This window comes from Equus asinus, chromosome 20, assembly GCF_041296235.1.
Source record: "Equus asinus isolate D_3611 breed Donkey chromosome 20, EquAss-T2T_v2, whole genome shotgun sequence".
Classification (NCBI taxonomy): Eukaryota; Metazoa; Chordata; class Mammalia; order Perissodactyla; family Equidae; genus Equus; species Equus asinus.
The window spans coordinates 22,538,080-22,564,274 of record NC_091809.1 but is presented as its reverse complement, the minus strand read 5'-3'; the positions used below and the strand labels follow the sequence as shown (position 1 = coordinate 22,564,274).

General features: G+C 58.1%; 2 protein-coding genes across 4 annotated transcripts in view; one reads left to right on the top strand and one right to left on the bottom strand.

Moving 5' to 3' along the window:
• Nucleotides 1–1,927: 1,927 nt before the first annotated feature.
• SPC24 (SPC24 component of NDC80 kinetochore complex) lies at nucleotides 1,928–8,384 on the top strand. 3 transcript variants are annotated; one of them, XM_070492046.1, is made up of 6 exons: nucleotides 1,941–2,129; nucleotides 5,627–5,771; nucleotides 6,155–6,259; nucleotides 6,389–6,465; nucleotides 7,277–7,413; nucleotides 7,526–8,382. In XM_070492046.1, the coding sequence occupies exons 1-5, from the start codon at nucleotides 1,970–1,972 to the stop codon at nucleotides 7,381–7,383; spliced, it is 594 nt and encodes a 197-aa protein (XP_070348147.1). In that variant the 5' UTR covers nucleotides 1,941–1,969; the 3' UTR covers nucleotides 7,384–7,413; nucleotides 7,526–8,382. The 3 variants fall into 3 exon arrangements, 2 of the variants coding, with proteins under 2 accessions (XP_014720988.1, XP_070348147.1); XM_014865502.3 differs by having other exon boundaries at nucleotides 1,928–2,129; nucleotides 7,277–8,384; XR_011496156.1 differs by having other exon boundaries at nucleotides 1,939–2,129; nucleotides 6,155–6,280; nucleotides 7,277–8,377.
• A 5,832-nt stretch (nucleotides 8,385–14,216) lies between these two features.
• Nucleotides 14,217–26,195, bottom strand: part of LDLR (low density lipoprotein receptor) — a 29,639-nt gene continuing 17,660 nt past the window's right edge. The window contains exons 9-18 of the mRNA XM_014865504.3: nucleotides 25,199–25,370; nucleotides 24,883–25,110; nucleotides 22,283–22,401; nucleotides 21,866–22,005; nucleotides 20,488–20,629; nucleotides 20,206–20,358; nucleotides 19,582–19,755; nucleotides 17,568–17,645; nucleotides 16,507–16,664; nucleotides 14,217–15,917 (exon numbers count right to left, since the gene is read on the bottom strand). Coding sequence (XP_014720990.1) covers nucleotides 15,882–15,917; nucleotides 16,507–16,664; nucleotides 17,568–17,645; nucleotides 19,582–19,755; nucleotides 20,206–20,358; nucleotides 20,488–20,629; nucleotides 21,866–22,005; nucleotides 22,283–22,401; nucleotides 24,883–25,110; nucleotides 25,199–25,370 — 1,400 coding nt within the window. The 3' untranslated portion in view covers nucleotides 14,217–15,881. The remainder of the gene's footprint in view (nucleotides 15,918–16,506; nucleotides 16,665–17,567; nucleotides 17,646–19,581; nucleotides 19,756–20,205; nucleotides 20,359–20,487; nucleotides 20,630–21,865; nucleotides 22,006–22,282; nucleotides 22,402–24,882; nucleotides 25,111–25,198; nucleotides 25,371–26,195) is intronic.

Sequence of the window (26,195 nt, the reverse complement as noted above, 5' to 3'; positions counted from 1 at the left end):
CAGGGATTTGGGCCAAACACCCAGGAAGCATCCTCTTCCTCTTCCTCATTCTGTACATCTGGTTTGCCGGCAAGTGCTCTCAATTCTGGATGAGCTGGAGTCCGTCCACTCCCCAGCTCTCTCCTCCTTAACGCCTTCCAGTGCCTCCTGTTCCACCAGAACCAAGCTTCAGCCCTTGGCAACCCTCTCGCTCACTCTTCTCCAGCTACGCCAAACTCCTCTCTATTCCTTAAGCTAAACTCCCTCACCTCAGGGACCTTTGCACCAGTTCTGCCTTCCTCCTGGAGCTTTGTTTCCCAACATCCTTTCATCACTCAGGTCCCAGTTCATATGTCCCCTGCTCAGGGAGGCCGTCCCTGACCACTTGACCTAACGTCACTTCCCACCCCACCCCCTGACACCAACTCTAGTGGCTCGATCCTATGACCCTGATTTCCCACCTTCGTAACAGGTGTTCCTGTCTAAAATGATCCTGTTCATTTGTTTCCTCGATTATTGTGAGGTCTTGCCACCAGCAGTGGCTTTCAACTGTTTTTTGTGTGACTTACAGTAAGATACAAATTTCACATGTGATCCAGCAATCCAGATGTTACAGCTGCGTAACAAATTTCCCCCAAATTTACTGGCTTTCAACAATGGCATTGATGTTGCTCACAAACGTGCAGTTTGAGCAGATCTTGCTGGGGACAGCGCGTCTCTGCTCCTCTTGGTGGCAGCTGGGCTGGCTCAAAGGCTGGCGGCTGGAATCATCTCAGTGCTCACTCACTCATTGTCTGGTGGTTGATGCTGGCTTCCGCTGGGTCCTTATCTGGGAGCCTCTTCACATGGCTGGGCTTCCTCACAACGTGGCAGCTGGGCTCCAAGAGAGGGCATCCTGAAACTGAGAGAGAGGGAGACAGCGAGCTAGCACCTGCAAAAGATGCATCCTAGTTTCTGACTTAGGCCTGGAAGTCACACAGCATCCTTTCTGCCGCATCCTATTTGTGGCACAAAGTCCTGCTCAAGTTCAAGAGGAGGGGAGTGACAGTCTGCCCAGGGATGGGGAGTGGCAAGGTTGCACCTATTTCTGTAGCCAATTTTGGGGAAAACAACCTGCCACTCCCAGGACGCAGACGCAGAGTTGGAGTTTCCCAAAACAATCCTTAACTTTCCATACACAATGCAGTGATTTTTTTCCCATTGTGTTTTGTAGAAAACGCTGGTCGTGATCTGCTGAATTGATTTCTGCACCTCAGTTTCACAAACATGTCACAAAAGCGAGCCCTTTATTTTCCACTGTTGTAACCCCGAACACAGCATGCTGTTGGGTGCGAGGTGGGCACCTCACCGGCTGGCATCCTATGTGTGATTCACTGAACGCCTATATAGGGCATATTGAATACCGGGTACTGTCCTCACTTAATCCTCACGCCCACTCTAAAGGAGTCACTACTATGGCCCTCATTTTACTGAGGAGGAAAGTGAGGCGCAGTAATTTGCCCACGTAACGCAGCTATTAAGCGGCAAAGCTGAGATTCGAACTCCATCCACCTGGTTGCAGACTCCATTTTGCTATGTGGCCTCCTATGCAATTTACTTATTTATAATGTTTATGGTGAGACCCCCATGCACTGCAGAACGTCAGCTCCACGAGAAGCAGCCCCCATCTTCGCCCCAGAAGGCCACCTTGCACGCCACCCGCAGGCGCTGGACCTAAGCAGAAATAAACAGCTCCAGCCTCTTGCATCCGCTTACCACCCTGCGCAGGCGCAGCCGGCAGGCCTCCCGGGCGCGCCCCCTACCAGCGCCGATTGGCCGTTGCCGATGACTGACAGAGAAGCCGGCGCAGGCGCACCAGGCCAGACCTGCCGCGGCTCGCCCCCATCGGCTGATGACTGACGGAGGATCAAGCCAATGGAAGCGGGGCTCCCCGGGAAGGGGGCGGGACCCCCGGGCAGTTGAATTCGCGCGGGATTGGCCCCGCGTAGTCATGGCGGCTTTCCGAGACATGGAGGAGGTGAGCCAGGGGCTGCTGAGCCTGCTGGGCGCCAACCGCGCCGAGGCGCAGCACCGGCGGCTGCTGGGGCGACACGAGCAGGTGGTGGAGCGGCTGCTGGAGACGCAAGACGGTGCCGAGCAGCGGCTGCGAGGTGAGGCCGGGGCCCGGGCCTCGAACCCCAACCCCCACCCCCGCCGGGCCCCCGCATCCCCTGCCCTCATCCCTGGGGGGACCGGGAGGTGCGCGCTGCCCCCGCTGAGCCTCAGTTTCCCCGCCCGTGAAATGGGCTTCAGGGCACCAGCCGCCTCCCAGGGGTTTAGCGGTGATAGAGGAGCTCCATTCTGGCCCCATTCTGAGCATCCCGCGAGCGGGGGCTGGGGGCCCCAGGGTTGCAATTGGGGTGGGGGCCCCAGGGTTGCAATTGGGGCTGGGGCTGGGGGACCCGGGGTTGCATTTGGGGCTCAGGGATCCCAGCATCCCCGATTGCTGAAGTTGTTCAGATGTTCTCCTGAGCACCTGCTGCGTGCCAGGCAGAACGCCAGCCCTGGGATGGCAGCGGGGACGAAACAGACAGAAGACCTTGGGGGGTGCTGCTTTGTTGGGGGAGAGGAGAGAGGCTGAAGGAGAAGAATGGGTATGTCGGGGGGCGATGGGCTGCGGAGAAGAGCGAGGCTGTGTAGGAAGGAGCGGGGATGTTTGGGGGCGGGGTCAGCGAAGGCCTTGTAAAGGACGCGGCTGTTGTAGCCGCAAGTCGGAGGTGGGGGAGCCGGCGCTATGTTGCGGGTTAAATGAAAGACACCATCAAATGTAAGACTTTTAAAGGGGAAAAAAGCTCAGCTAGTAAATATCTTAACACTGAGAGGGCTAGACCCAGCCTCTCCCCAGGGCCTCCAACCTGGATTTCAGCTAATTTATGAGCCCTGTGGTCCCAGCCCAGTGGCGTTAAGTACGCTCCCACGGCTGTGCAGCCATCCCCACCATCCGTCTCCAGAACTTTCTCATCTTCTTAAACAGCAACTCTGTCCCCGTAAACTCCCCATCCCCCTCCCAGCCCCGTGCACCCACCATTCCAGCTGCCGTCTCTATGAATTTGACTCTTCTAGGTTCCCCCTGTAAGTGGAATCAGGCAATATTGGTCCATGGTGTCTGGCTTCTTTCACTTAGCGCTGTATTCTCGGGGTTGCTGCATGGTGTAGCCTGTGTCCGAATTTCTTTTTAAGGCTCGCTAATGTTCCATTGTATGGAGGACCACCTCTTGTGTATCCGTTCATCCATCAGTGGACTCTCAGGTTGCTTCCACCTCTGCATATTGAGTCACGCTGCTGTGAACACGGGTGTACCAGTATCTGAGTCCCTGCTTTCAATTCCTTTTCGTATTTTCCCAGAAGTGGCTCAAATGGTAGTTGGATGTTTAATTTTTGGAGGAACCGTCATGGAGTTTTCCACAGTGGTTTTGTGCCAGGAGTTTTAATGCCTTACATTTTACGAGGACGTGCCCTCTGGGTTGAAACTCGCATGACCTGGGGGCTAGCCCTGGGGTAGCTCAAGAGAACAGTGTTCCTGGCAGAGGGGACTGCAGAGGCAGAGGTCGGGAGGTGAGGATGCGCCTGAAGACTCAGGAGAAAGTGGTAGAAGGTGAGGTCAGCGGGGCCAGACCCTGCCTGGCCTGGGAGCCCCAGGAGGAGTTCGGAGGTAGAGTAAGCATGATGAGTGTCCCCGTCAGAGTCTTCCCCTCTTTTCTCCTCCTCCTCCCTCCTTCTCTCTTCTTTCTTTCCCCCTCTCTCCACCCTTTCTATGGTTGAGGAGAAGATCAGCATGACCCAGCCTGGGTTTTAGCAGAACAGATGGATTGAGGCTAGGGGAATTAGAGTCAGTGTTCTAGGGAGCCCGGACTTTGATCAAAAGGATCCAGTTTGAGGGCTGGACCGGTTGTGTAGCAGTTAAGTTCACATGCTCTGCTTCAGGGGCCCAGGGTTCATGAGTTCAGATCCTGGGTGCAGACCTATGCACCGCTCATCAAGCCACACTATGGCGGCATCCCACATACAAAATAGAGGAAGATTGGCTCAAATGTTCTGTCAGGGCCAGTCTTCCTCACCAAAAAAAAAAAAAAAAAAAAAACCCACCCCGCATCCAGTTCAGATCCCAGCTTCGCAGCTCAGTGCCTGTGGAGAGGCCACTGAACCTCCTTGGGCTTCTGTGCTTCACCTCTCAAAGGGGGGTCTGGGGTTAAGCCGCCCTCAGAGGGATGTGGGGGTGCCCTGGGTAGGGGCTCCCGGGTCACCCCGCGGCACCTTGAGACTTGCTTGTCTGTCAGGAGGGTGGGTGGGGAAGGGGCAGGAGGCTGCGGCAGAGAGCCAGACCCTCGCTCTCCCGGCAGGAAGTCAGCAGGCTCGGCTAGAGCAGACAAACCGAGAAATAGCAGCGTAAGCAGATTATGCAGAAATATGAAGGTTGTTGCCAGAGAAAACAGCGAAGAGTTGAAAGTGGCTGCTTCGGGGGCCGGAGAGCCTTCGAGAGGGGCTGGGTGTGTGGAAATTTGCACAACCCCATACAGGCGGTGCTTCGATTGAACATTGACTTCGTGGAGGTTCGTAAACATGTAAATGCTGGCCCTTTGGGGGCGTTTTCATCTGTGTCTCCTCCAAGGTGGCAGCTTTCTCTGACTCCGTGGGAAGGAGCACGGTGACCTTCTTGAGGTGTTTGCGATCTTTCGGGATGTTTTGTTCAACACGTGTTTATTCTGAGGAGGTGCTGGCGCTGTATGGCGGCTATGAGACGGCATCTCTGACTCGAGGGAGAAATAGTTGACTGTGGTAGGGGCCGTCATGGAGCAGAGTCCTGCCCCAGGAGGGAGGAGATGCCCCACTGCCTGAGTCGGGCATCTCCCAGGAGGTCTGGAAGGCTGGGAACAGTGTGCCGGCCGCCAGGAACCCCAGGGCATCCCATAAGGAAGAGCCGAGGCCCAGGACTGTGAAAAACGTGGCCTGTGAGGCGTCTCTGTGGCCACAGCGGAGAGAGAAGCACATGGTGCGGTGACACAGAGGCAGGAAGGAGGCTGGCGGGGACGGTGAAGTGCCAGAGGTGCCCGGGCCTTGTCCTGGAGACCCTGGGGAGCCATGGCAGGTCTCTGAGCAGGGAGTGACGTCACACTGGGCCTCTAATGCAGCCACTCGGGGGCAGAGAGCAGAGAGGGTTGGCAGGTTGGAACCGGGAGAGGCCAGAGAAGTGCTCCGAGGGGGCTGTTGTTGGCTCTGCAGGAACAAGGACCAGCCTCAGGAAGCAAGGGGGACCTGCCAGGCCTGGTGACCAACTGGATGCAGAAAGTGAGCCAGTCCCAGGCTTCTTGCTCAGGCAACAGGCTGGTCTGTGACATTGTGGATGAGATGAGGTGTGCGCAGAAGCACTGGGTTCTATTATCATTATTTTTTTGGTGGATTCAGATGTGTTTCGTGAAATGGAAGCACTCAGGCGAGGTTGGAAGAACCAGCCAGGGGGCGTTTGGAGACCACACAAGCAGGGCAGGGAGCTCATGGGGACACTGCTGTCGACGGGGTGGTCTAGGCTGCAGGGGGCTCTCCTGGGGCAGGGACAGCCTCTGGGGGGCTGCCCGGGGCGAGGGGTCTCAGCCTTCTCTCCGGCCTGCAGAGATCCTGGCTGCGGAGAAGGAGGTGGCCCAGGGCCTTCTGGATGCGAAGGAGCAGGCGCAACGGGGCGGCACTGAGTTGCAGCAGCTGGAGGCCGAGCTTCAGAAGGCCAGCGAGGAGGACTCCCGTCTGAAGGCCAGCCTCCTATATCCTTTCCCGCGCGCACGCAGCCGCGAGCCTCAGCCTGCCCCAGGGGGCGAGAGCTCGTTCACACTGGAAAATGTGCTTGGTGGGGCTGGCCTGGTGGTGTAGAAGTTAAGTTTGCACACTCTGCTTCAGCGGCCCAGGGTTCACAGGTTTGGATCCCAGGCATGGACCCACACACCGCTCATTAAGCTATGCCATGGTAGCATCCCACATACAAAATAGAGGAAGGTGGGCGCAGATGTTAGCTCAGCGACAATCTTCCTCACCAAAAAAAAAAAAATAGAAACGTGCTTGGAGCCGGAGGCCCTGGGCCCAGTGAAGTGGTGGTAGCACAGGGGTAGCCCTCCCTCCAAAGCAAGGGCTCCTTAACTGCCTGCTGCACTCAGCTCACCAGAGAGCTCGAGGAGCTCAGAGACATTGAGGCCGACCTGGAAAGACAGGAGAGGGACGTGGACGAGGACACAACGGTCACCATCCCTTCAGCCGTGTAGGTGCCACCAGCGCATGAGTGAGTGCATGCCTGCGTGTCTGTGTGTGTGTTCATTCCCACAGCTTTTTGTTGGAGTGGACACTGAGGTAACTTTCTCTCCTCCTTTTTGTTTTTGTCCTTGTACAGGTACGTGGCTCAACTTTATCACCGAATCAGCAAGATCGAGTGGGATTATGAGTGTGAGCCGGGGATGGTCAAAGGCAGTATCCTTTGTGGGGAAAGTGGGCCCCTGTGCAGGGTGGGCAGGCGTGTAACATGGTGCGGCCGCTGTGGAGAACAGCACGGCAGATCCTGCACATGACACGTGGGATTACCATATGGTCCCACCATGAATGCTACTTCTGGGGATAAACACCCAAAAGGTCAAAAGCAGGGACTTGAATAGCTGTTTGTGCTCCCATGTTCCTAGCAGTGTGGTTTCACAAGAGCCAAAAGGCGGAAGCAACCCAGGTGTCCACCAGCAACTGTGGGGATAGACAAGAAGTGGTCCGTCCAGGCAGTGGAATATTACGCAGCCTTAAAAAGGAAGGAAGTCTGACACATGTTCCAATGTGGACGAACCCTGAGGACATTAAGCTAAGTGACAGAAGCCAGTCACAAAAAGACAGATACTGTCTGATTCCACCCACAGGAGGTCCCTAGAGGAGTCACAGTCATAGAGACAGGAAGTAGAAGGTGGGGGAGGGGGAGTTGGTGTTTAATGGGGACAGAGTGTCAATTTGGGAAGATAAGAAGGTTCTGGAGACGGATGGTGGTAATGGTTGCACAACAATGTGAACGTGCTTAACGCCTCTGAACTAGACACTTAAAAATGCTTACGATGGTAAATTTTACGTTATGTATATTTACCACGATTTTTAAAAAAATAGTGCATTACCAGAGTTGAACTTTGGTTCACCAAAGTTTGTTTGAGTCTCCAAATGGCTGAGGAAAACTTTTTTCAAGGCAGTCTCCCCGCCTGCGGGGCTGCGGGGAGGGCCGCGGGGGCTGGCTTCCTTACATCTGTGCCCTCAGTCCATCACGGCCCCAGCGTCGCCCAGCCGCTCCACCTGGACGGCACCCAGCTCTCCAAGAAATTCGTCAGCGACTATCTGTGGAGCCTGGTGGACACCGAGTGGTAGCCAGCAGCCTTGCACGCGGCAGTCAGCACGGTGGGTGCTCGGTGCCTCTGTGCTGGGACCAGCTTAAAATGAAATATTTACCCGTCAATGAGCTTTTTACTGGGTTTCTCCCCCCGTCCCCTGCTCCCGATTTCGCCCTCAGGCGCTGCCCTGGCCTCGTCTGGGTGACCAGATCGAATGTCTTAACTGTCGCAGGCCCGTGACTTCCCGTCTCTGACAAACACCGGACACACAGCACCGCAGGAAACAGTGACAGCTAGAATCTAGGTCTTGATCACTTGCGATTCAAGTTCGGCCCCTTTTTATCTGTCCTGGGCACATGTTTCAGCGCCACTGTGTACCCAGGACTGTGCGAGGAACCCCAGACACAGAGGCAGGGCACAAGGATCCCCTCGGCCGGGGCAGGAGTCAGCAGCGATCAGGTGCCGCCCTGGAGCCGGAGCGAGTCCAGCGTGCGGGGGACCCTGGTCAGGAGGATCTCAGGGCAGCTTTGGGAAGGATGAGTCAGTCATGAAGTGTAAGGGCCCACCCCTGGCTCCAGGCTGTGTGTCAGAGACCACTGGTCACCTCGCTAATATTTGCTCTCCTCCCTCCTTACTAAGGAGAGAGTAACACTTTTAGCTGTTCAGTCAAAACACAACAGTTCCCAGCCTCCATTGCAGCTAAGTTCAGGCCAATGAAATGTAAGTGGAAGTGTTTTGAGTCTTCTAAAAGGATCCTTAAAAGGCAAGGGAGTACACTCCTTTTTTCCCCTCCCCTCTATTTTCTGGAACTTGGGTGTGATGGCTAGAGCCCTGGCAGCCACATTGCCACGCTTAAGGAGGGCACAGTCCTGTAGGGATGATAGGAGCCTGATTCCCTGATGATTGGGGGAGCCGACTATCAGCACTGAACTTTTTGGGGGCGGGGGTCTAAACTATCTTGTGTGTGCTGTTGTTATTTTGTTATTTTCTGTCACAAACAGCCAAAGTAAACCCTCACTGATTCACCACGCAACCCAGGCCTGGGCCAGCCAGTCGATGTGTTCACTTATCCTCCATCCTCAGTGATTGGGGTACTACCAAGAGTGAGAGGCTCGGAGCTCGCCTGCCTGAGGGTAGAGAGTGGGAAGTAGGGTCCCCTCAACACCACTTGCCTCCTGGATACAGCCTCGCCTGAAGCCAGCAGCTTTGTTAGTTATGTGAACCTCTGGGTGTTGGGTTGTGTGCACCTCTGTACAGCTGAGTTGTTCACAGTAAGTGTGATCAGTATTTTTCAGTCAGGGGCATTCTAGGCCGGGGGAGCAGTAAGTTCTAGCAGCACCTGAGCACAAGTGGGCACTAAAACCAGTCCATTCCGGTGACCCTTGGAGGTCCTAGGGCCAAGAAGGCTGCCTGTCAGGCTCTGGGGAGATGGCCCCCCAAAAGAGAGGTCATTAGTCCGTCTCTGAACTGCAAGAAGCCCAGTCCATTGGGCTCCTGAAGGAAGATTCCAGAACTTCAGAGGCCCTGCTTTCACACCACGGACCTGGCTGTACACGGTCAAGTCAATGTGCACAGAAGGCTTCAGGGGCTGTTTTCATTGTCAGGGTCCACAGAGTCTTTTGTGGCGCGAGATGGGAGCAGAGCCCCCGCTTCATTCCATCGGCCTCCAAAAAGACCTGACCTGGACCAGGGCTCCCCCAGCCCTCGGGCCCTTGGGGCCGGTCATCCTCTGTGGGGGCTGTCCTGGACATCGTAGGACATTTAGCAGCAGCCCTGGCCTGCATCCTCTAGAAGCCAGGAGTGCACCCCGATCACCACAACCTGGGGGCCACACACCCCAGGCTGCCCCCCCGCCTTGCGGCTGCAGCCAGAACCAGTCATTCATGCGCCGTGGTCAGCTGGCAGCTGCTGTCACCTTGGTGGCCATCCCTGAGACACAGCCGGCCTCCAGCTGCTCACCCGCAGGAGTGAGGGTGCCGGGGTGGACCTGGCCCAGCTGGGGGTCCTAGGATGGGCGAGGGGCAAATTTCTCTGCAGTTCAAACAAGCTTGCAGGCGCCGAGTGCCTGGGGAGGACACAGGCCTGGGGGTGCTGCAGCCGCCCTGGACCTGTACTCCCTCCCCAGCAGCCCCCCCGCTGTGTGCTGGGCGGGGGGCCAGGGAGGAGCTGGCCTGCTTGGTGCCCGGTCTCCCCAGGAAGAGGGGGCTCCAGGGGGCTGCATGAAGCCAGGCTCGGGGGCCAGGTCCGCGTCCCCGTGGGCAGCCCCGGGGACTGAGCAAGTGGCTGAGGAACGCGGTGGGCGGCTCAGGGAGGCGCCGAGCCCACAGGGTCGGGAGCGGCCCGGCCCTCGGCATGCCTGCGCCCTGACTCACTGCCCGGCTGGCCGGCCGCCCGGACAGCCTGCAGCCTCCCCACGCCCCGCCCCCGCCTGTCCCCCTCCGAGGGCCGGCCCTGGGGGTGACCAGCTCTTCCCTGGACCCTGGAGGCTGGCCAGAGGCAGGCCGAGCCCTGGCCCAGCCTGCAGGGGTGGGAGCCAAAATCACATCCCCAGCACCGGGTCGGGGGGGAACCAGTCACTGGCCCCGTGCCTACGGAACTCAGCCTGGGCCCCACGCCGACCCCCGTTTCTCCTCTGCACCCCCTCAAGCCAGCACCGGCCCTGCGCTCACTGTCCAGCACCATCCCAAACCAGTGAGGAGTTTCCAGTTTACGGATGGGGAAACTGAGGCACAGCATGGTCCAGCCACTCGCCCAAAGTCACAGGACAGTGATGCCCCTGGAGCCTGGGCCTGGCAGGGGGACCCTGGGCTCTGTGGCGGAGCATCTTGACGTCTCAGATGAGAAACAGCCCTGGAGGCGGCTGCCCTTGTCCAAGGTCACCCAGGTAGAGAGAGGAAGCGAGGGCTGGAATTCACGCCCGCCCCTAGTGGGGCCCCAAAGGGTGATGAAGGGGCTGAGGCCCCGGTACTGAAAGTCACTGCTGTGCGGGGCGTGGGGTCAGAAATCCATACCCCTGGCCCGCCTGCTGCCAAGGGGGTACCTGCACAGTGCCCCTCCCCCAAGTGTGGCGGGGAGAGGCTGGGGGACTGGTCATGGGGCACTGACACGATGTTTGGGTTCCTGGGCACCCTCTGGGTGTGGCCTGCGCTGGTGCCCCCTCAGGGAGGCCCCAGGCCCTCTGGCGGCCTCCCCTGAGTGACTCAGAAATGTGGACTGGGCGTCTGAGCCCTGCCAGGCCCCACTTCAAGGAGCCACACTCCAGTGGAGGCCATGACGAACTGGGGTCACGTGGGTGCCGTGTGCCCGGTCTGTTTCCTTACAGGGGACAAGACTGAGGCACAGAGAGGTCAAGCTGTTGGTATAAGGTTTCGTAGCTGATGGTGGCAGAGCTGGGGTTTGAACCGGATCCAGAGGCTGTCTCCTAAGCCCGACCTATGAATGAGAGCATCTGTTAGCCATCAACGCTGTCGCTGTTTGTGGGGAGACCGTAGGAGGCCTCAGCCCAGACCTGAGCCCCCAGGGGACAAAGTGTGGAGAGTGATCCAGGCAGAGGGAACAGCAAGTGCAAAGGCAGGCAGTGAAGGACAGCAAAGAGGCCAGCACGGAGGGAACTGCGAGGCTGTGAGGCTGGATCACGCCAGGCCTGCAGTCCACAGTGAACCATGGGAGGGTTTTCAGATTCCAGGGGGGCCCCAGAGTTGGGGTGCAGAAAAAGGGAGGCTGATGCCAGCCTCTTGACACAGGTCAGTACAGACGCCCTGCCTAACTAGGGGACCTCCCGCGATGAACCCCCAAGCTCACCCCTCTGTCCAGAGCACAGCTGGGAGGGGAGGCTGGGTGAGCAGAGCAGCCGGGCGGGGAGGGTGGGGCTCGGGAAGGAGGGAGCCCCTCGGCCAAGGGCAGGAAGCCGCGCTGAAACCCGAGCTGCCGGGAGAGGGGCTGGACGGGACCCACGAGTCCTGGGGGCCGAGCCTACTCCCGCTGCGCATTCAAAACCCTGGGCGGCTCTCCGGTCCCTGCATGTGTGGGGGGTGGGGCGGGTGGGGCGTGTGGCGCGGACCCCACCCGGGGAGGGGCGGGCGGCGCAGGGCGGGGGGTGGTGGGCCGCCCCCCTTTCCCCCGCGGACCTGGACTCAGGCCCCGGGCTCCAGCCTGACTCGCCGCAGGCAGCTGCGGTTTGGGGGGGGGGGGGCCCGCGGAGGACACTGGGGGCGTCCGACGGGGGAGCAGCTTCCTCACACCGCCCAGCCCCTGCCAGAGGCGCTGCGCCCTCGGAGACCCCGTCCTGGGGGGGGCAGACTGCCCCGCCCCGCGGGACCAGCCCCTTTGGGTGGGCGCTGGACGACGTCCAGGGGTCGCATCTCATCCGGGTGCCATCCGCGCCTTTCACTGGGGACCCCCTACGAGCCCAGGGGACCGCAGCCCGAGAGGGGATCCGCGCCCGGTGGCCCTCCCAGGCCGCCCCCTCCCCTCCGCCCGCGCGTCACACGGCCGCCCTCGCGACCCCGCGCCCGGGAAGGAGCCCAGAAGGTTCTCCGCGGACACCGGACACCGGCCCGCCCCGCCCGCCCCGGGCTGTGCCGCCTTTGCCGCGCGGCCGAGCATGAGCGCGGCCCATCGCCCGATTATCGAGCGCGCGGCCGCCCCGGGCCTGCTGGCCGCGTCCCAGGACCCGGCGGAGGGAAGGACGGAAGTGCCACCCTGTGGCCACCGAGCAGACCGCAGGCCCCGCCGCCTCCCCCGCCCGCGCTCCCAGGGCCCGGAGGGGGAAACTGAGGCTCTGAGGGGCCCGAGCTCGCCCAGCTCCACCCGGCGGCCCGCCTCGCTGTCCCCGCGCACGGTGGCCGGCTCCTCGGTCGGCTCCTGCTCTCTCCTGATGCGGCCTGTGAGGCAGGGGCCCGGGTCCCGCCGGTCCAGCAAGTGGGGGGCGCTGGTGGGGGGGCCTCGGGGAGAGGCTGCGGTCTTTCTCCCTCTTTCTGTGCCGCCGACAGTGGATCCTCCGCGGCTGCCACACCTCCTGGCTCCAGGAACGTCCCCGCTTCCTCCGCTGCCTATTTCTGGCTGCCTCATTGACCTCCGTTTGCTCTTTTAAAAAGTTATCGTTATTTAGCATTATTTTTAACTGTGGGCCAATACGCATAAAAGGTACCATCTTAACCATTTTTCAGTGCAAAGTTCTGTACACTTGGCATTAAGCACATTCACATGGTTGTGCCGCCATCCCCACCATCCATCTCCAGAATGTTCTCATCTTCCCAAACTGAAGCTCTGTCCCCATGAAACACTGACTCCCCCTCCCCCAGGCCCTGGCCCCACCTTCTCCTTCCTGTGTCTGTGGATGTGGCTCCTCTGGGGACCTCCTGTGGGTGGAATCACACAGCATCTGGCCTCCTGTGTCTGGCTTATTCCACTCAGCATAATGTCCTCCAGGGTCATCATGGTGTGGCGTGGGGCAGAACTCCCTGCCTTTTTAAGGCTGAGCAAAATTCCCCTGTCTGGCTGGACCACATTTGGTGTGTCCATCCATCCGTGGGTGGACCTCTTGGCAATTGGGGGTCACGCTGCTGTGGACACGGGCGTACAAGTGTCCATCTGAGCCCCTGCTTTCAATTCTTTGGGGTGTATGCACCCAGAAGTACAATTGCTGGATCTGATGCTAATTCTGTTTTCAGTTTTTCGTGGGACCACCACGTTTCCCACAGCGCCCACACCCGTTTGCATTCCCCCCAACAGCGCAAAGGGTTCCAATGTCCCCACATCCTCACCGGCACGTGTTATCGTGTTGTGTTCTACGTTACCGCCATCCCAGCAAGCGACAGGTGGCCGTCTGGTGGTCAGCCCTATTTCCCCGTCCAGACTTAGTTCCCTGGATTCGGTTCTTTCTGTCCAGTGACCTGCCATGTCCCTGACCTGACCCCACTGATGCACCGAGACTGTGTGTGGTTTCACTCACCTCCTGACAGGCGGGGGTCCGAAACGCCCCCGAGGCCCGGGCCCGGGTAGAGCTGGGGTGCACTAGAGGACGGGGTGGGGGGTGTGCTGGGTGGCCTGCAGGGCACGGACACCCGTGGCTCCGGCCAGATGTTCCCACGACGGAACATGGAGCCAGACCCGCAGGCACTTCCGGTTGGTGCTGAGAAATGTCTTCATTTTCTGTATCTTAGTGATGAATTCAATAGCCCCATTTTCATCCTTTGTCTTGTTCTTAAAGAACCAACCACTCCACACCAACCACTCCGGGGGCCCAAGGTTTCAAGGGGAAGAGTCCTTAGAAAGATTGCTTACAGGCTGATGGGGCGGGGGGGTCCCAGCCCAAAATCGCTCTTTCTCCCCCCAGATCCTCACCCGACCAGTTCTTATTCTTCTGGACTCAGCTCAAATGTCACCTTCTTAGAGAACCCCTCCCTAAATAAAGGAGTCCCCTCCCAGCCTGTCACTTCTCCCTCCCATTGCCGTTTAATATTCTTCTAGAACATTCTTCGAACATACAGTAATTGTGTGTATCTGTTTCCCCTTCCAGAATGTCAGCTCCTTGAGGGCACAGACTCTCAGGCACTTTGATTCACTGCAGTGTCCCACGTGCCTAGACCAGGACCTGGCACACCACAGGTGCCCAATACCTGTTTGTTGAATGAATGAATGAGCGAGACCAAGCAAAACCCTAACTCAGTGAGGCGCCCAGCAGAGCGGGAGGGAGGAGGGAACATGCCCCTAGCTGAGCATGGTGTCACCCCCCGGGGAACTGTGGCACCCACCCCGGGAGCCTGCAGCCTGTCCTGAGCTCTGGGGAGACATTCCATTTCCAGATCTTTCTGCGGGGGAGTCCAGCCCATTAACAGACGGAGGAAGGGAGTGAACAAAAGACAAAAGCAGGTTTAAGCCAAATGGTTCATTTAAGAAATTTCATCCCTCACAGGAAGACACTCAGGCTATAAAAACATTCTATACAGCGGTTCCAAAAGCGACACCGACGCCCCCAGCAACCATATATACAACACGGACCCGATTCTCCGGAGAGCAGGGCGCAGGGCGGCACGAATAACCTTTGTACAGAAAGACGAGGCATCTCGGAGACAATGAGCCCCGGGAGGTCGGCAAGCCAACGCAGCAACTGGGGTTTGCAAAAATAAATAGCTCTTTTTTTCATATATATATAAGTGATAAATGTTTCAACCAATATACAAAGTGCAAATATCACAAAACCCGCCCCCTGCTCTGGACACGGTTTATTTACAGCTTCAGACAGACAACAGGTTTCACAGTTTCCCTCGGGGTGGGGGGGGCACAGTGTTTCGTGGTTGGGTAGTGAATAATTGACAATCTCCCCCCACCCCCGTCTCTTCGGTCATAAATGCAGCCACACAGGTGACACCTGCAGAAAGAATTTTGGTTTCAGAAGTCCCGTAAAGTGACAGAGCCAAGGGACATGTGGCAGGGCTGGACCGCTGTGCACGGTTCAGATGGTCACCCATCCATGACAACAGTCATGTCGGGGAAATTAATGGCTCGAGGGCATCTGCATAGACGTGGTGACACTAGCCAGCGTCCGGATCTTGGCTTTGAAGCACTGGGTCACTGGCCCGGGCCGGTCCAAGCAAAGGGAAATAGTGCCAAGCAACCACACGGACGTCGGCTTTACACAGTGTGCGACTCTGGGCTGAAAAGTGCAAGGAGGCCCGGAGGGAGTGGGAGCGGGGGCGGGGGCCGGGCCTGGCAGCCCCCCGGCTGGGAGGATGCTGTGGGGGCCGCAGGCTGCCGTCCCCAGCGCAGGAACCCGGTGTCAGGCACTTCATAGAAGATTAAGAGCGATCGGTGGCTCAGGCTGTCTCTGGAAACTGTCGAGGTTTTGTGAATGGCTGGGGCTTAGCCGGCGCCACCCCCAGAAAGCGGGACTCAGCCACGTCGCCATCGATACTGGAGTCCCCTCCCGGCTTAAGGGGAGGCCACAAACCCGGCTGGATCTTGACCTGGGGGTGGCAGACGAGCAGCAGACTCTGGCCATCCAGCAAGACGTGCGAGGTGGAGGTGGACACGCTCACTCCTGAGTTTGGGGGCTCCGGCTGGAGGAAGGGGGCGCAGTGGCCGCCTGGGGCCCTGTGGGCAGCACCTGCTCCCCGGTGCCCGAAGCCACTTATTTCTCACTCTGTGTCCCTCCGCCCATCAGTCCCTCAGCTGGGGCCAGTGGGAGAGGCTGGAAGGTCAGACGTCCCCGGAGAGGACAGACACGCACCCCAGCTCACTCGGTTTCTCCTCTTCTCCCTCAGATGGAAAGACAGACAGACAGAAGTCCCACCCCAAGCCGTCCCGTGGGCGCCGTCGGAAGCCCGTTCTGCCTCCCAGACGAATAAATATATAGAACAAAGTTCTGGCAGGCAGCGCGGCCGCCAGCCGTGCTCTCGGTCGCATCCATCGGTGAACGAACAGGAGGGCGTCGGGGGCTCAGGAAGGGCTGGGGCAGGTCAAGGGTCCAGGGAGAAAGTCTCTTCCTGCCCTTGACCGATGGCGGTTCCGGAGGCCCAGACTCCAGGCCGAGGCTCACGCCACGTCATCCTCCAGGCTCACCATCTGCCTCTGCCAAGAGGACCAGGAGCAGCGGAAGCCATCAGGCCAACAGCCGGTAAACAGGGCCAGAGGCCACCCACGCCTCCCGCCCTGCGGCCCCACCCAGGCCTGGTCCCCTGCCCCACAGTCTGATCCCCTCACGGCCACCAGGGGGCGCTGGTGAGCACCCGAGTCAGGCCATCTCCCTCCTGTGCCAGAACCCTCCATGGCTCCCACCTCACTCAGAGCAAAACCAAGGTCCTGCAGCACCTGCCCCATCCCTTCCCTTCTCTGGTCTCCTCCCTCTTTCTGCTCCAGCCACACTGGCCGCCTCCATTCTCCTCACACACCGGGCACAACCCAGCCTCAGGGCCTTTGCACAGGCTATGCCTTGGGCACACCACACACGCCCTGCTCAGGGAGGCCGGCCCGATGCCCTTATCGACAACTGCGTCCCCGCCCTCCCAGCCCGCAAAACGCTGTCTGACCCCCTTCCAGCTTCTTGTTCTCTGTCAACATCTGGCCTAGGATCTCGTGGCTTACCCACGGTCCCTGTTCCCCCACCGTGAGAGCACCTCTGGGGGCCTCACGCCCGCTCAGGGCAGACGTGGCCTCTCACCGAGGGGTAGGTGTAGCCGTCCTGGCTGCGGCAGATGTGGACCTCGTCCTCCGTGGTCTTCTGGTACACAGGGTTGTCAAAGTGGATGCTGTTGACGTTCTTCAGCCGCCAGTTCTTCCAGAGGAGGAAGGTCCCGAAGCACAGAACGATGAGCAGCGCTGTGGGGAGGGGTGCCAGTCACCCGCTGCTCGGGGCCCCGAAACCCAACGGGTGCCCTGGCCTTTTTACTTGTTAATATTCTTTTTCACTTCCCTTTTTTTTCTTCTTTTTTTTTGGTGAGGAAGATTGGCCCTGAGCTAACATCTGTGCCAACCTTCCACTACTTCATCCATCGGATGCTGCCACAGCGTGGCTGATGAGCGGTGTGTAGGTCTGTGCCCGGGGTCTGAACCCATGAACCCTGGGTGGCTGAAGCAGAGGGTGTGAACTTAACCGCTAACCACCGGGCCGTCCCCCGTGTTAATATTTTTGTTATGAATTTAAAGCAACATTAGCCCATTGTAGAAAACCTACCTGTGAGTGTAATGCGCCTCTACCTTGAAGACTACGGCCTCGCCCCAAAGACTCCTGACGACCGAGGGTCCCCCAGGTCTCCCCCTAACCACACCCGGGCTACGACTTTTCCAGAAATGGAGTTTTTCTCTAAACACAGGGCCACGACTCACTCTTTCCTTCTGTGTGGACGAGGATGGGGCCAGGTCGCTCTGTGTCATTTAGGGCGGCCCTCAGGGCGGCGCCCCCTGTCCCCTCCCCCCGGGTTCGGACAGGCCCGACGTCCTCCATCGGACACATCAGCTGCCTCATGTTGCTCCCCGTCAGCTGCGAGGGGGCAGGATGGCTACGTCTGTCACATCCGTGTCCCCCATGCCCAGAAGCGGGCTCGGTACACAGCAGGCGCTCAGCTATGTTACATGAGTGAGGCTGGAAAGAGGGGCGCCGTGATGATGAACAGGATGCGCGGGGCTGCCCCGTTCCTGGGAGGAATGGTGGGCCAGAGCCCATAGGCGGGCAGGCGGTCCTTTCTTGGGGACCATGGACCGGGGGAGGACCAGCATGCTTACCGATGGGGAGCACGATGGACAGGGCCCCCACGCCCCGGGGCCTCTCCTCGCCGCCTCTGCCCGCAGCGTCGCCCAGGGCTGCGAGGGAGAAAGGACAAGGGGCGCTCAGATCCAGAGCCAGGGCCACGGGCCACAGAAAACACTGGACGCTTCTCATCGTCCTTCAAAGTTCAACGGAATGTGGAGCGTCCCCCAGATCTGAGATGTGTCACACTGGCCTCCACTGGGGCCTCATTCGTTAGCAACGGGGTAATGGGGTTTGGCTCGGGTTCCCAATGGTTGGTGAGGTCATGGGTGGGATTTTTCAACCTGCTTTTTTTTTTTTTTTTTTTTTTTTGCTGAGGAAGATTTGCCCTGAGCTAACATCCATGCCCATCTTCCTCTACTTTGTCTGTGGGACACCGCCACAGCATGGCTATACCACCAGGCCAGCCCTATCAACCTGCTTCGGCATCTGAGGGAAAGGAGCCTGTTCTGGATGGGGCAGGGGCCACCCTCTGACCTGTGATGCTCAGCAGTTCCAGAGCCCGGGTTTGATGGCACCAAAGCCCAGTCCTGTGCCAGCTGTCCCTGGTGGCTGAGAAATACTGCATATGGGAGGGCGGGGGACCTTGTCACGGAACCACACACGTGCATCTGGGCCAGACAACGGGAGGGCACTGCCCGAATCAGTTTACGGGCCTCCCACGTGGCCCGTGGGCTGGGCAGCCTGAATCAGCTGCTCCTGGGCCACCCGCACACCGGCGGGCTGTGACTGACATCACTGGTGATATTCAACCCCCCGGGGTCCCATTCAACCGGCTGCTGTCACTGCGTGTAAGGAGTTTATACCCAGTCCTCTGTTTGCACATATTTAAGAAACCACGTAATAAAAACACTTTCGGGCGGCAGTGGGGTCCTGAGAAGTTTTTCCCTTAAAAGGGCTCCTTGGCGAAATTCGAGAAGCCCTGGATGGGCTTGTGTGTGAAATAGTTGTGTAAGCAGCGCCCGCCCCAGCGAGCAGGGCTCCAGGCCTCCCTCGACCAGGCAGCTCCTCTTTTATCTCGTTTATGGTTGAACAAAGGCTTCAGCCCAGAAAAAAAATTGTCTGAAAATTGCTGATGTGCCTTTTTTTTCTGTCTGGAAAAGTCTATGAACTCTATTTCCGGGCTGCTGAAAAAACAGGTCGCGCGCCCTCTGGTGGACAAAGAGATGAATGGTGGGTCTTCCATTAATTGACTGAGAGCCCAGCTCTGACTTCCGTCCAGGAGGTCATGACCTTGAGGGTGTAGATCATGACCTTTTTTTTTCTTTGCTGAGGAAGATTGGCCCTGAGCTAACATCTGTGCCCATCTTCCTCTATTTTGTATGTGGGTCACAGCCACTGACGAGCAGTGTAGGTCTGTGCCTAGGATCTGAACCTGTGAACCTGGGCCGCCGAAGCAGAGCCCACAAACTTAACCACTACGCCATGGGGCTGGGCCCGAAATACCAAAATTTTTAGGAACACAGGATTCGGACTCTACACTTCCACAATCCTGCCTCATTGGACCGTGGCTTTGATCAAAACAGTATTTATGAGACCAGGGGTTCAGCCCTGAAGGCTACAGTTTGCTGATTTAATTTTTTTAAAATATCACATTAAAATATGATTTGAGCCCTGGGTTTTGTGGTTCCCGCTCAGAGGCTGCCTGGAGGGAGGAGTGCCTCACCAGCCTCACCCTGGACCTGGCCCGCTGGGCAGCAAAGGGGCTGTGGTGACATCTCAGATTCCCAGGACCGCGTCTGGAGGACTGTGGGCTAAGCCAACACTGTGCACTCAGGCCCTTCACCCGGGTTAGCCCGTGCAGCCCCGCTATTCCCGGGGGATGGGCAGGTGGGGAAACTGAGGCTGCAGAGATGCACAGGCCCGGGCAGAGACAGTCAGCACAGGAGCCAACAGTAAACCCACTCCACCTCTACACACCAAAGCCTCTGAAGGGGCTCATCTAGACGTGCATCCCGATGAACCCAGCCAGGTGTTCCCAGCCCTTACCTTGATGGGACACCGTCACTGTCTCAGCCGTGGTGAGCTCAGGGCTAGCCTTGGACCACGAGCTGGCTGTGTGCTTCGGCCCCACCACCGCCGAGCTGCCTGTCGGCCTGACCGTTGAGCTGGCCACAGGCCTGGCTGTGGAGGGCCCCCGGGTGGTCGCGACAGCTTCAGTCTCTAAAAGAACAAACGTTTCCTGGGTGCCCCAGGGCCCGAGCGCCACGCGGAGGACCCTGTGCTGCTCATGACAACGAGCAGGAGGGGAGAGCCATTGGCCACGAAGAAATAAGCGAAAACAAATGCAGTGAAAATACAAACCCACCAATATCTACGTCGTTATTGGATTATCTGTGGCTCAAAAGGGAGATCCGAGTTATGGACACACTGGCCCCCAGCCTGGACTGTCCCCAAGGATGAGAAGAATCGAGAAGAGGGCCGTCTCCTCGCTCGTTGTCTGTGTCTTAACAGTCACCTCCCGGCGTTCAAGAAAGGCCGACTACGGTTACCCCAGCTCATGAGTCCCCATCTCGGCCTCCTGGGGCCTCGATCCCCCATTGAACAGATGAGGAAAGAGAGGCTCAGGAGGGTCCAGCCAGCAGGGGGACGGAGCAGGACTTGCGCCCTCACCTGTGTGGCAGCTGCGCATGTCCTTGGCCAGCACCATGCCGTCGGGGCAGGCGCAGGTGAACTTGGGCGAGCGGGGATTGATCTGCGGGGCCGGGAGACACAGGTACTGGCAGCCGCCGTTGTGGAGGGCGGTCCTCTCACACCAGTTCACCCCTGAAGCAAAAGAGGTGGGAGTCAGGGTGAGACTGAGGTCAGAAATTTCTAGAAGTTTCTAGAAAATTCCATAAAAATCCTAGGACACCGGCAGGAAAGTGGAGGTTGGGGCGGACACCTCGTCTTTACCTCTTGGCTGCGTGAGGTTGTGGAAAAGGACAATGTCCTCTGGGGACAACAGGTTTTCTGCCATCAAGTGAATGTCTGAGCCCGTGAGGCGGTTGGCACTGAAAATGGCTTCGTTGATGATATCCGTCCAAAATACTTTATCCTGCGTGGGCATCAAGGAAGACGACGGATCTCATTAGCCACGGGGGTGGGACACAGACCACTGTCTCCCCGTCACCCCAGTCTTTGGGGTCCTCTGGGAAGAAACAGCACTAGGTAGTGGCATCGTTTTTTCTTTCTTTTCTTTTGCTAAAATTTTTAATTGTGGTCAAATACACATAACATAAAATTGACCATCTTAACCAATTTTAAGTGTCCAGTTCAGCGGCATTAAGCACATTCACATTGTTGTGCAGCCGTCCCCACCATCCGTCTCCAGAACTTTCTAACCTTCCCAAACTGAAGCTCTGTCCCCATGAAACACTGACACCCCACCCCCTCCCCCAGCCCCTGGTGCCTCCATCCTCCTTCCTGTCTCTGTGGATGTGACTCCTCTAGGGACCTCCTGTGAGTGGATCACAGAGTATTTGTCCTTTTGTGACCATGAGGTTCATCCACGTTGTAACGTGGGTCAGAGTTTCCTTCCTTTTTAAGGCTGCATAATATTCCCCATGTCTGGATGGACCACATCTTGGGTGTCCACCCATCTGTCAGTGGACACTTGGGTTGCTTCCGCCTCTTGGCTATTGTGAATCATGCCTCTTAACCCAAAATAGTATTTTATTTTTTGGTGAGGAAGATTGTTGCCAAGCTAACATCTGTGCCAATCTCCCTCTATTTTTGTCTGTGGGTCGCTGCCGCAGAGTGGCTTGCTAAGCCGTGCGTAGGTCCTCGCCTGGGATCTGAACCTGCAAAGCCCAGGTCACCAAAGTGCAGCATGTGAACTTCACCAACACACCACCTGGCTGGCCCCTGAGTCATGCCTCTCGAACACGGGTGTACGGATATCCTAACTGTGGCGCTATTTGGGGCCAGACGACCCACTGTGGGGGGACCCTCATCTCTTTATAGGGTGTTCAGCAGCATCCCTGGCCTCTCCCCACTGGAGGCCAATAGTAACCCCACTCCAAGTGCAACGAGCAGAAAGTTTCTAGAAGTTGCCAGAGGGCTGCTGGGCGGCAAGATGGTCCCTGACTGGGGACTGCTGCTTTGGACCTTTCAAGACTCTTTTGATAAGAAAATGGAAGTAACTCTAGGTCTAAGACCTCGTCAGAGGCACAGGCTTGAACGAACTGGACAGCGTGTCCCCAGTTAGTGGGACACGCGTGGCGCTCAGTGAACAGCACCTGGCGTGAACTCCCCAGCTCAGAGGCAGCGACCACGCGCTCCCAGCCCCCACCTCAAAGACGGCCAAGGAGAAGGGGTGAGCCAGCTTCTTCTTGTCCTCCAAGATGGTCTTCCGGTCCCCGCCGTTGACGTCGATGCTGGAGATGGAGTGGAGCTTGGAGTCAACCCAGTAGAGGCGGCCACCGGAAAGATCTGGAACCCACAGGGGGACGAGGAGAGGTCACGTGTCGATGCCAGAATGGCCCGGCCACTCCATTCCCCGCAGGAAGGAGACCCCGAAGGCCCCAGGGCAGCCGTGCCCAGCAAAGCAGCTCAGACACACAGACAGCACCCCCCAGGCCAGGGCGGTGTGGTTCCAGACGGTCAAACCCTCAGGGGGCTGTGTGGCCTGGTCCAGGCACGGCCCAGACACTGTCCCCTCTCCTGCAGCCAGTGCCCGGCCCCCAGGGACCACCTCCTGCGAAAGTACCCAGGGTGATGCCATTGGGCCACTGGATGTCCTCCGTCACCAGCGAGTAAATGTCCACGCCGTTCAGACCCCCCTTCTTGATCTTGGCGGGCGTCCCCCAGTCCGTCCAGTACATGAAGCTGGTGGAGAAGCAATGAGAACAGAGGGCATCAGTGGGGAGGGCCCCCCCGCCCACACCTGAGAGCCGCCACACCAGGACCCAAAACACGCCCTCGGGGAGACCCCGAATTCGTCCCCATGCTCCCCGAACCGTGCCTACCCCGGGGCTGCCCCCTGAGGAGCCCTGGCAGGATTCAAGAAGCTTCGTGAACAGATGGAGGTGTTCACCCCAGTGTCAGGACCAGGGCCGTGGAATCTGCATGCTAAACACCGCTTTCCAAGGTCTTTTATGAATTTTCTGTAATTTTTTTTTGCTCTTCAGATATATATATATAAATTGTGGTAAAATGCACAAGATGTAAAATTGACCATTTAACCATTTTTGGGTGTCCAGTTCAGTGGCATTTCGTACAGGCACACGGCTGTGCAGCCATCCCCACCCTCTGTCTCCGGAACTTTTCCATCTTCCAAATGGAAGCTCTGTCCCCATTAAACGCCCCCACCGGCCCCTGGTCCCAGCAGCTGCTTCCTGTCTCTGTGGCTGTGACTCCTCTGGGACCTTGTTATCAGTGCGAGGACAGTGTCCGTCCTTTTGTGTCTGACTTATTTCACTGATCGTGATGTCCTCCGGGTTCAGAGGCTGTGGCAGGTGTCGAGTCGCCTTCTTTGAAGGCTGAATAACGTTCCCCTGCACGGAGGGACCACATTTTGGTTCTCCACTCATCCTTGACGGACGCCCGGGTCGCCTCCACTTCTGGGCTATTGTGACTGAGGCTGCCATGAACACAGCGTACAAATGATCTATTTACGTCCCTGCCTTCAGTTCTCTTGGGTCTAAATTTACAAGCCTGTCTCCAAGGGCTTTGAAACCTCGGGAGGGACGCCAACGAGCCCCCAGGTAGCCAAATCCCAACGACAACCACACTGAAACTGGCTCAGAGGGACAGCCCACGGGTGGGGTGTGGGAGGACGGGCCCTCGGGGGCCCTCTGGCTGAGGGTCCGGTTTACAACATGTGTTTGGAAGGACAGTCTGATGCTGTGTCGGTGCATTTGCCCCCCTGAGCTAGTTATCCAATTTCTAGAATGTTCTCCTGCTGATAAACTGCAACAACTCACTTCAAAGGATTCCCAGCTGCTTTGTGACGTAGGGGGAAAAATACTAAATTTCCATGTGCTGGATAGCAGTTCAATGAATCATGGCCCACGGGGCGACAGGGGGCCAACCCCAGGTGCCAAATGGAAGAGACAGGAGGAGAGCAGAGGGCCGTGGCGGGCAGGCATCCTGGGGAAGAGACACCAGACAGGCCACACACACGCACACACACACGCACAAGCACGCACGCACGCGCACACACAAGCACAGAGTCCCCACCACTTGTGTCTAAGTGGATTTTTTCTGGGCGTCTCTCTCTCCTGGTAGTTGTGGCCCGGTTCACTGGACCGCGTGTCCCTCCACCGGATGATGGCATTAGTCCTGTGGGGGGGGACCTGCCCGGGGCCCATCTTCACCCCCAGTTCGATCCGATCTGACAAGACTGAGCCCTGGATGCCACGTGGAGGCGCCAGATGCGCCTTCTCTCACGTTCCCTCCCAGAAGCCAAAGCTCCCTTTTCTCCAACTATTGCAGCCAGAACAGGCTGTCCGCCCGGTTGTCTGCACGCCTCTGGAATTGTGAAATTCCACATGTGACGTGCTGAGGTGGCAGATGTGGTCTGACAGGTGCAAAGTTCATGGGAGGGAGCCAGGCTTTCCACAGGCCACACTGGTCCCTGTGGGTCCTGGAGCTGCTGAGTCAGCCACAGGCCCCTGCAGACACCCTCCTGGGGGCTCCACGGGGTGGCGACCTCGAAACAACTCTCAATCGACTAACGCTAGACCTGAGGGTTTTTACTTTTCTCCAGTCCTGTCCTGGTAGATGATGCTCTGCCCTTAGATACTCAATCAGAATTGAAATTTCTAATTTCTAATAAGAATTAATTTTTTTTTTTTTTTTTTTTTTTTTTTTGCTGAGGAAGATTGGCCCTGAGCTAACATCTGTGCCCATCTTCCTCATTTTGTATGTGAGCTGCCACCTCAGCGTGGCTGATGAGTGGTGTAGGTCCATGCCTGGGATCCAAACCCACAAACCTGCGCCACCGAAGTGGAGCATGTGGAACTTAACCACTATGCCATGGGGCTGGCCCCCAGTATTAATTTCTAATACCGATTTCAATCAGTAGTTTGATTTCTGATTTTGGATTCTCATTCCAAGCCCAGGACTTTTGAGGCTCCGGGTCCATCTCAGGTAACGCAGACATCGAGAGGGACCCACACCCTCCACGACCCCCAAAGGGTGGGTGGGGAAGGCCCGCCCTTCCAGGCCTTGTTCTTTTTGGCTCTGCGGCTCCGGACAGCGCCCACCCCACTTGGTCTTGCCCACCTCGGGCACAGACCTTCCCCACCCCCCGGAGCCCTAACTGGTTCTTCAGCCTCTGAGCCCCTCAGCTTTGGGGACACTCACCCGTGAACAGGGTCCACCACGATGGCCCTCGGCTTTGAGTCCTTCTCCTTGAAGAGTGTCTTTCTCTTCAGCCCCTTGGTGTCGGCCACGGAGACGGTGCCCAGGACGGAGTCGGTCCAGTAGATGTTGCCATGGATCCAGTCGACTGCCAGCCCATCGGGGGCCTGCAGGTCCTCGCCGATGACGGTGTCGTAGGAGGAGAAGCTGGGGGCTCTGTCGATCTGGGTGCTGAGGAGGGAGGAAGGGGAGCAGGAATGCGCTGGCACCAAGGGCGCTCATTTCACCCCCGGGCGGCGGGGCGTGGGGCCGGGCTCACCTGTAGATCTTTCTCTGGGACAGGTCAGACCAGTAGACCCTGTTGCTGGCCACCTCCGTGTCCAGGGCGACCACGTTCTTCAGGTTGGGGATGAGGCTGGTGTACTCGCTGCGGTCCAGCGTCATCTTCCTCACCTCGTGGCGGTTGGTGAAGAACAGATAAGCGATGGTGCCTGGGGACCCGGGAGGGATGCTCAGGGGCGTGCAAGGGACCCGCACGCCCCCACCCGTCACCCTGTGAGGTCCGTCTGAAGCAGAGGAGACACCCGACACGGCGTGGAAAGGGCCTCCCTGTGTACAAACTACGAGCTTCTGATGCTCTGACACGCGAGGCCACGGAGATCCCAGAGGGACGGCCCCTCCCGGGGCGAGCTGGTCCCTAGACATAGTCAGCGACTTCAAAATGCAAACTAACCAGCCACTGCCCCTGCCTGGTCCCCTCAGGGCCAGGGACCTGACAACCAGGGACACGCCCGGCACCCCAGAGCCGGCTGAAATCATTCCAACCAGCCAATCCCAACGGACACCCTGCCACCTCCGTTGCTTCTGGTGGAAACCACGACAGGGGCTCCTGCCCACACGTCGCCCTCAATCCTTCTGCCTTCTGCTGGTGCTTCCCCGTGTGGCCCTGCGTGGCGCCCCCTCCTCCCGGGAACCGTGAGTGACAAGCTGGCTTGTCAACGGCTGTCGTCTCCTGATCTTTAAAGCCTCACTTTAGCTGAATAATAATAACACCTATACTTTGAGCCACGTGGGCCCCAGCATTTTACAACTAGAGGATAAGGATGAAGACGTGATCATGGCTCATACGTACAGAGCAAATCCTAAGGGCAGGGAATTCTGCTTGCTGCTTTTCCTACTCATTTTTCCTCACTGATCCTTACACTCCGATGATGCAACCCCCCTTTCTAGATAAGGGGATTGAGGCTCAGAGAGGGGAAGGGACTTGTCCAAGGTCACACAGCGAGTGAGTGGCAGAGCCAGGACTCGAACGCGGG